The 10,205-nt window shown below is 45.0% G+C and overlaps 1 protein-coding gene across 2 annotated transcripts in view; it reads right to left on the minus strand.

Moving 5' to 3' along the window:
* Positions 1-6,291, minus strand: part of SGCG (sarcoglycan gamma) — a 390,616-nt gene extending 384,325 nt beyond the window's left edge. For both annotated transcript variants that reach the window (XM_073583030.1, XM_073583029.1), the window contains exon 1: positions 5,747-6,291. In XM_073583030.1, the coding sequence (XP_073439131.1) occupies positions 5,747-5,794 (48 nt within the window). In that variant the 5' untranslated portion in view covers positions 5,795-6,291. The remainder of the gene's footprint in view (positions 1-5,746) is intronic.
* Between the last annotated feature and the right edge of the window lie 3,914 nt (positions 6,292-10,205).

Here is a 10,205-nt window from a genome sequence, read left to right on the forward strand (position 1 = left end):
TGCTTGCCGGGCCGAGCTGGGCAGATTCCCTCTACACCTAACGGTTCTAAAGAGGGCACTGTCATTCCGGGCTCACCTACGTAGGAGCAATCCAAGCTCCCATCACCATAAAGCCCTGACACATGTAGGGGAAACAGAAAAACCAGGACCCTCGGAACAGATCACCCAAACCCAACCTGACCAGAAAACCAATCACAACAACCTGACAAAAGCCGGAATCAGGAAGATGGTAGACGAAGGCCAGGAGAGGTACGTAAGTGACTGGAAGAACGACATCATCAGCTCACAGAAACTGACCATGTACCAGAGTCTACAGCGAGACTACAGACTGGCTCCATACCTGGAGAAACTCCAGGACCCCAAAGACCGCAAGATCCTGAGCCGGTATAGACTCAGTGCCCACAGTCTGGCCATCGAATCCGGCCGACACAGGCAGAGCTACAAGCCCAGGGAGGAAAGAGTATGCCAACACTGTGACCAGGAGGCCCTGGAGGATGAGACCCACTTCCTGCTACACTGCTCCAAATACTCAGCAGTGAGGGACACTCACTTCAGGAGACTCTCACATCTCTTCCCGGATTTCACCACCATGAAGGAGGAAGAGAAAACATACATCCTGCTGGGGGGAGAAGAGAGTGCAGTGGAGATAGCAGCGCAATATGTGAACGAATGCCATAGACTGCAAGAAAGAGAACTCTGATATGCCATGGACTTCTATGGCACCCACCCTGGATATGCCCCAATCCCCCATCCACCTTCCCTATGCCATGGACTTCTATAGCCTCATCCTGGATCTGCCCCCATGCCGCCATCCACCTTCCCTATGCCATGGACTTCTATAGCCCCAACCTGGATCTGCCCCATCCACCTTTCCTACAGCCCCTTCCCAACATCCCTACAGTCCCTATCCCTATTCCCTTCTGTACACCTGCTTTGGCAAAACTAATGTGTATTTAGTCCTGCCAATAAAGCTTCTTTGAATCTTTGAATCTTGAATCTATACCATGTAGAACAGGTGTACTGCCATGTTACAATAGTCAGGAGGTACAGATATAACATGTGTAGTACCAAGTCACTGTCTGCACATATATACAATATACCATGTAGTACAGGTGTAGTGCCATGTTACAATAGTCAGGAGGTACAGATATAACATGTGTAATACCAACTCACTGTCTGCACATATATACAATATACCATGTAGAACAGGTGTACTGTCATGTTACAATAGTCAGGAGGTACAGCTATGACATGTGTAGTACCAAGTCACTGTCTGCACCCATATACAATACATCATGTAGTACAGGTGTAGTGCCATGTTACAATAGCCAGGAGGTACAGATATAACATGTGTAGAACCAAGTCACTGTCTGCACCCATATACATTATACCATGTAGTACACGTGTACTGCCATGTTACAATAGCCAGTAGGTACAGATATAACATGTGTAGAACCAAGTCACTGTTTGCACCCATATACAATATACCATGTAGTACAGGTGTACTGCCATGTTACAAGAGTCAGGACGTACAGATATAACATGTGTAGTACCAAGTCACTGTCTGCACCCATATACAATATACCATGTAGAACAGGTGTTCTGCCATGTTACAATAGTCAGGAGGTGCAGATATAACATGTGTAGTACCAAGTCACTGTCTGCACCCATATACAATATACCATGTAGTACAGGTGTACTGCCATGTTACAATAGCCAGGAGGTACAGCTATAACATGTGTAGTACCAAGTCACTGTCTGCACATATATACAATATACCATGTAGTACAGGTGTACTGCCACGTTACAATAGCCAGGAGGTACAGCTATAACATGTGTAGTACCAAGTCACTGTCTGCACATATATACAATATACCATGTAGTTTAGGTGTACTGCCATGTTACAATAGCCAGGAGGTACAGATATAACATGTGTAGTACCAAGTCACTGTCTGCACATATATACAATATACCATGTAGTACAGGTGTACTGCCATGTTACAATAGCCAGGAGGTACAGATATAACATGTGTAGTACCAAGTCACTGTCTGCACCCATATACAATATACCATGTAGTACAGGTGTACTGCCATGTTTCAATAGTCAGGAGGTACAGATATAACATGTGTAGTACCAAGTCACTGTCTGCACATATATACAATATACCATGTAGAACAGGTGTACTGCCATGTTACAATAGTCAGGAGGTACAGATATAGCATGTGTAGTACCAAGTCACTGTCTGCACCCATATACAATATACCATGTAGAACAGGTGTTCTGCCATGTTACAATAGTCAGGAGGTGCAGATATAACATGTGTAGTACCAAGTCACTGTCTGCACCCATATACAATATACCATGTAGTACAGGTGTACTGCCATGTTACAATAGCCAGGAGGTACAGATATAACATGTGTAGTACCAAGTCACTGTCTGCACATATATACAATATACCATGTAGTACAGGTGTACTGCCATGTTACAATAGCCAGGAGGTACAGCTATAACATGTGTAGTACCAAGTCACTGTCTGCACATATATACAATATACCATGTAGTACAGGTGTACTGCCACGTTACAATAGCCAGGAGGTACAGCTATAACATGTGTAGTACCAAGTCACTGTCTGCACATATATACAATATACCATGTAGTACAGGTGTACTGCCATGTTACAATAGCCAGGAGGTACAGATATAACATGTGTAGTACCAAGTCACTGTCTGCACCCATATACAATATACCATGTAGTACAGGTGTACTGCCATGTTTCAATAGTCAGGAGGTACAGATATAACATGTGTAGTACCAAGTCACTGTCTGCACATATATACAATATACCATGTAGAACAGGTGTACTGCCATGTTACAATAGTCAGGAGGTACAGATATAACATGTGTAGTACCAAGTCACTGTCTGTACCCATATACAATATACCATGTAGAACAGGTGTACTGCCATGTTACAATAGTCAGGAGGTACAGATATAACATGTGTAGTACCAAGTCACTGTCTGCACCCATATACAATATACCATGTAGAACAGGTGTACTGCCATGTTACAATAGTCAGGAGGTACAGCTATAACATGTGTAGTACCAAGTCACTGTCTGCACATATATACAATATACCATGTAGTACAGGTGTACTGCCATGTTACAATAGTCAGGAGGTACAGCTATAACATGTGTAGTACCAAGTCACTGTCTGCACATATATACAATATACCATGTAGTACAGGTGTACTGCCACGTTACAATAGCCAGGAGGTACAGCTATAACATGTGTAGTACCAAGTCACTGTCTGCACATATATACAATATACCATGTAGTTTAGGTGTACTGACATGTTACAATAGCCAGGAGGTACAGATATAACATGTGTAGTACCAAGTCACTGTCTGCACCCATATACAATATACCATGTAGTACAGGTGTACTGCCATGTTTCAATAGTCAGGAGGTACAGATATAACATGTGTAGTACCAAGTCACTGTCTGCACATATATACAATATACCATGTAGTACAGGTGTACTGCCATGTTACAATAGTCAGGAGGTACAGATATAACATGTGTAGTACCAAGTCACTGTCTGTACCCATATACAATATACCATGTAGAACAGGTGTACTGCCATGTTACAATAGTCAGGAGGTACAGATATAACATGTGTAGTACCAAGTCACTGTCTGTACCCATATACAATATACCATGTAGAACAGGTGTACTGCCATGTTACAATAGTCAGGAGGTACAGATATAACATGTGTAGTACCAAGTCACTGTCTGCACCCATATACAATATACCATGTAGAACAGGTGTACTGCCATGTTACAATAGTCAGGAGGTACAGATATAACATGTGTAGTACCAAGTCACTGTCTGCACATATATACAATATACCATGTAGTACAGGTGTACTGCCATGTTACAATAGTCAGGAGGTACAGCTATGACATGTGTAGTACCAAGTCACTGTCTGCACCCATATACAATACATCATGTAGTACAGGTGTAGTGCCATGTTACAAGAGTCAGGACGTACAGATATAACATGTGTAGTACCAAGTCACTGTCTGCACCCATATACATTATACCATGTAGTACACGTGTACTGCCATGTTACAATAGCCAGTAGGTACAGATATAACATGTGTAGTACCAAGTCACTGTCTGCACCCATATACAATATACCATGTAGTACAGGTGTACTGCCATGTTACAATAGCCAGGAGGTACAGATATAACATGTGTAGTACCAAGTCACTGTCTGCACATATATACAATATACCATGTAGTACAGGTGTACTGCCATGTTACAATAGCCAGGAGGTACAGCTATAACATGTGTAGTACCAAGTCACTGTCTGCACATATATACAATATACCATGTAGAACAGGTGTACTGCCACGTTACAATAGCCAGGAGGTACAGATATAACATGTGTAGTACCAAGTCACTGTCTGCACATATATACAATATACCATGTAGTACAGGTGTACTGCCATGTTACAATAGCCAGGAGGTACAGATATAACATGTGTAGTACCAAGTCACTGTCTGCACATATATACAATATACCATGTAGTACAGGTGTACTGCCACGTTACAATAGCCAGGAGGTACAGATATAACATGTGTAGTACCAAGTCACTGTCTGCACATATATACAATATACCATGTAGTACAGGTGTACTGCCATGTTACAATAGTCAGGAGGTACAGACATAACATGTGTAGTACCAAGTCACTGTCTGCACATATATACAATATACCATGTAGTACAGGTGTACTGCCATGTTACAATAGTCAGGAGGTACAGATATAACATGTGTAGTACCAAGTCACTGTCTGCACATATATACAATATACCATGTAGAACAGGTGTACTGCCATGTTACAATAGTCAGGAGGTACAGATATAACATGTGTAGTACCAAGTCACTGTCTGCACATATATACAATATACCATGTAGAACAGGTGTACTGCCATGTTACAATAGTCAGGAGGTACAGATATAACATGTGTAGTACCAAGTCACTGTCTGCACATATATACAATACACCATGTAGTACACGTGTAGTATAACACATTCCGTGCCAGGTGATAAAATATATAACATGGCAGGTATTACATTAATAACATGACATGTGCTCAATAACTACATAACACATACCCAACATGCACCCATAGATGTAACACACAGGTCATACATGGCTGCCGTGTACAGTGCCAGGTCGCACGCTGTCACAGTCAGTGGGGGAACCTGGCATCTTACATGGGGGCATGTGGGAACATCCTGCAGGTGCCACCGCACAGCGACACAGACAGCTACTACTGACAACTCACCGGATCCCAATCACCACAGGAGAAAGAGAGAAATGTAAGAATAAGAATGAAAAAAATATACATCTAATAATCAATAATTATACAAATAATAATAACAATAATAATAGTAATAATAAAAACAATAACAAAAAAATACAAATAATAGCTGTAATAATAATATTAAAAAATTATAATAATAATAAAAACAATAAAAATAATAGTAGTAGTAGTAATAACAACAATTTAAATAATAATATTAATAACGATATTATAATTCCACAATTACTCCTAATAACAATAATAATTAAACATAATAAACAGTGATAAATATTAATCCTAATACTTGATAATAATGCAGTAACAGCCCGGTAAGGAGAGGCGGGTGTGTGCAGCCGGGGCCCCTCACCTGATGCCCGGATCCTGACAGCGAGATGGTGTCGGACTGTAGACTCATCCCCAGAGGAAAGCCGGGGCTGACTGGGCTTCATCCAGGCAACTTGTCCCAGCCATGTGCTCCGGGGTGTCAGGGTGCCATGCGCTGCCCGGGTGTCAGGGTGCCATGCGCTGCCCGGGTGTCAGGGTGCCATGTGTTCCCGGGTGTCAGGGTGCCATGCGCTCCCGCGTGTCAGGGTGCCATGTGTTCCCGGGTGTCAGGGTGCCATGTGTTCCGGGGTGTCAGGGTGCCATGTGTTCCCGGGTGTCAGGGTGCCATGTGTTCCGGGGTGTCAGGGTGCCATGTGTTCCCGGGTGTCAGGGTGCCATGTGTTCCCGGGTGTCAGGGTGCCATGCGCTGCCCTCCTCCCGCACCTCCAGGCAGCTCCGCTCCTCTCAGCTGTGAGCGGCGGCTGAGTCTGAGCCAGGACAGGAGTGCGGCGGCTGAGGAGGCTCTGGAGGCTGGCACACGGCGCACGCCCGGACACCTGTGTCCTCCTCCTCCTCTTCCAGCAGAGGGCTGAGTGCCCGCACATCACGTGACTGGCAGCTGGAGACAGCAACACCTGGAGGGGATTCACCGAGGTACCCCCTACTACCACAACTCAGCCGGGCAGCGAGGGTGGCACTGCTGAGTGTGCGTGTGACTGAGTGTGCGTGTCACTGAGTGTGTGTGTGACTGAGTGTGCATGTGACTGAGTGTGCGTGTGAGCAGCAGCAACAATGGATAGATGCTTCACACCACACACACTATACGCCGTACACAACACACACTCTCACACTCTGATACACACTCACACATACATTCAGACTCTCACAGTCACACTCATACACTCACACACACTCACACTCATACACTAACACACTCACACTCATACACATTCATACACTCACACACATTCATACACTCACACACTCACTCATACACACACACACACACTCACTCATACACACACACACTCACTCATACACACACACACTCACTCATACACACACTCATACACTCACACACTCATACACTCACGCAGCCTCTTGCACTGCACCACCAGCGGAACACCGTCGCACTGCGCCTGCCCGAATTCATCACAGGCGCAGTGATCTCGGCGGCAGATGCGCGACGTGTCTACAGGCAGAGGAAGCCGGTCACATTAAAGGGGTTTTCCCACGAACGATAGTTCTTTTTAAAAATTGTCTGTGTCTGACCGTGTACGGAGTATACCACATCTCCTGGGCAGGGGAGGAAGCAAAGGACAATACTGACATTACAGCAGGGGATCACAGAGGATACATTTTGTGAGGTAAAATATTTCACTGACTGTTTTTAAACAATATTTTACCTCACAAAATTTATCCTTTGCGATCTCCTGCTGTAATGTCAGTATTGTCTTTTGCTTCCTCCCCAGGAGCTGTGGTATGTTCTGTACATGGTCAGACACAGGGGTGAGAGAGACAGAGCACAGGGGGGAGATAGCTCAAACGGGACAGCACATGAGGGGAGAACACAGCACAGGAAGGAGAGAGACATCAGACAAGGGGGAAGGCACATGGGGTAGACAGGTCAAAGAAGAGAGCACAGACGGGAGAAGTCAGCACATGGGGAAAGAGAGAGTGGATAGGTGGGTGAGCACATGGGGGAGAGATTCTCAACGCTGCAAAGCCTGCCCCCATCGTGACATTACCGCCCTCCTGATGCGATAGCATCGGGCCTCCATCTAGTATAATATATAATACTATACAATATATAGGGCTTATATTGTATGGAGTATTATATGGGGCTCATTATACTGTATGGAGTAGGGATGGGCGAGTCTACTCGCTAGGACTCGTTACTCGGCGAATAGTAAGGGACTCGCTGGACTCGTTACTCGGCGAGTCTCCCAGTGATTACTCGCACAGTAACGAGTCCAATGCAAGTCAATGGCAATCCTAGTTTTGTCAGAGTTTTTTTTTCTCACTCGCTAGACTCGCTATATCACATCACTGTCAACAGCGAGTCTGAGCGAGTCTACGATTCCGAGTCCTGTATACTGGATTCGGGACTCGCAAATATAGAATCTGTTATGTTCCTACAAAGCTTCCGAGACAGCCTAGCGTGTTAGGTCAGAAAACTTTTTTAGATGGACAAGCATGTTAGCCAATCATATTCAGTAATGTTGGTTGTGGCAGGACTATGATTGGCTTCTGTCCATCGTGATGCCTATGTCATGTATGAGAGGCGAGGCTGTGTATAAGCCTTTTCCACCGCCATTTCCTCTACATTCCTGAGAGATCTGAGATAGAGCAGGGTGAGGTAGATGCTTGAGCAGATCATAGGGATTGTCAGTTAGTGTAGGGAAACTTCAAGATTCCTTATATTAAACCCAAACAGCTCTTCTGAGAGCTACCAGGAGGACAGAGGAGTACTGTGTAGACTGTAGGCAGGCAGGCAGGGAGGATCAAGCCTTACAGTGCAGTGCACAGTGCAGGGACTAGTGTGCAGCTTCACTGCTAGGTGAAGCACACACACTTACCCCGCCAGCAAGTGACGCCTACAGCACCACCTAACTCCATCTCGGTGACTGTGCATTTGTCAACAATGTCACAAAAACCACAATTTCCCAAAAAAGAGGTTGCAAAGGGACGAGGTCGTGGCCGTAGCAGTGCAGGGAACATCACTTGAGCGATCTCCCTCCAGGCTGTAGTCCGCTGGATGTTATGCCCATAGGCAGGGTCAGTGGGGAGCCAAAGCAGGGGCCGAGCCTCCACTAGATCAATCAACTGCAGCGTGTTGACAGTGACACGGGCCATGATTGCTCTGTATTGCTCTGTGTGTGTGTGCGTATGTCAACTCGACTCGGATTATTTCCTGTTTGCTCAAAGCATGGTGTGTGCTAGAGAAAATCACTTCCCTCGCCTCATCGGCGCTAAATAAGACAATTTGGACTCGGACACAGCAGAAACAAACTGTTGCGAGTGGGGTTTACAAATCGCCAATGCAAGCGCTTTCCGAGACACATCTGCAATTTGTAAATCGCACATTACTCGCTAAGACTCGCTTCCCCATTCTTTAACATTGGACTCGCTAGACTCGCAACGAGTAGCGAGTCCCGGGCTCGGACTCGCTAGAGTCAAGCGATTCCGAGTAATTTAGGACTCGCCCATCACTAGTATGGAGCAATATATGGGGCTCATTATACTGTATGGAGCATTATATGGGGCTCATTATACTGTATGGACCAATATATGGGGTTCATTATTCTGTATGGAGGACTACAGTTATGGCCAAACGTTTTGAGAATGACACAAATATTATATTTTCACATGATCTGCTGCCCTCTGGTATTTATGTGTGTTTGTCAGATGTTTTTATCACATACAGAAATATAATTGCAATCATATTATGAGTAACAAAAGGTTATATTGACAGTTAGAATTAGTTAATGCAGCAAGTCAATATTTGCAGTGTTGACCCTTCTTCTTCAGGACCTCAGCAATTCTCCCTGGCATGCTCTCCATCAACTTCTGAATCAAATCCTGACTGATAGCAGTCCATTCTTGCAAAATCAATGCTTTTATTTTGTCTGAATTTGAAGGTTTTTGTTTGTCCACCCGTCTCTTGATGATTGACCACAAGTTCTCAATGGGATTAAGATCTGGGGAGTTTCCAGGCCATGGTCCCAAAATCTCTATGTTTTGTTCCCTGAGCCATTTAGTTATCACCTTTGCTTTATGGCAAGGTGCTCCATCATGTTGAAAAAGGCATTGTTGATCGCCAAACTGCTCTTGGACGGTTGGGAGAAGTTGCTCTTGGAGGACATTCTGGTACCATTCTTTATTCATGGCTGTGTTTTTAGGCAAGACTGAGAGAGAGCCCATTCCCTTGGCTGAGAAGCCACCCCACACATGAATGGTTTCAGGATGCATGACAGTTGGCATGAGACAAGACTGGTGGTAGCGCTCACCTAGTCTTCTCCGAATAAGCCGTTTTCCAGATGTCCCAAACAATCGAAAAGGGGATTCATCAGAGAAAATGACTTTACCCCAGTCCTCAACAGTCCACTCCCTGTACCTCTTGCAGAATATCAGTCTGTCCATGATGTTTTTTCTGGAGAGAAGTGTCTTCTTTGCTGCCCTCCTTGAGACCAGGCCTTGCTCCAAGAGTCTCCGCCTCAAAGTGCGTGCAGATGCACTCACACCTGCCTGCTGCCATTCCTGAGCAAGCTCTGCACTGATGGTAGCCCAATCCCGCAGCTGAAACACTTTTAAGAGACGGTCCTGGCGCTTGCTGGTCTTTCTTGGGCGCCCTGGAGCCTTTTTGGCAACAAGGGAACCTCTCTCCTTGAAGTTCTTGATGATGCGATAGATTGTTGACTGAGGTGCAATCTTTCTAGCTGCAATACTCTTCCCTGTTAGGCCATTTTTGTGCAGTGCAATGATGACTGCACGTGTTTCTT

Source organism: Dendrobates tinctorius, unplaced genomic scaffold (assembly GCF_039654945.1).
Source record: "Dendrobates tinctorius isolate UK_male_01 unplaced genomic scaffold, ASM3965494v1 ptg000075l, whole genome shotgun sequence".
Classification (NCBI taxonomy): Eukaryota; Metazoa; Chordata; class Amphibia; order Anura; family Dendrobatidae; genus Dendrobates; species Dendrobates tinctorius.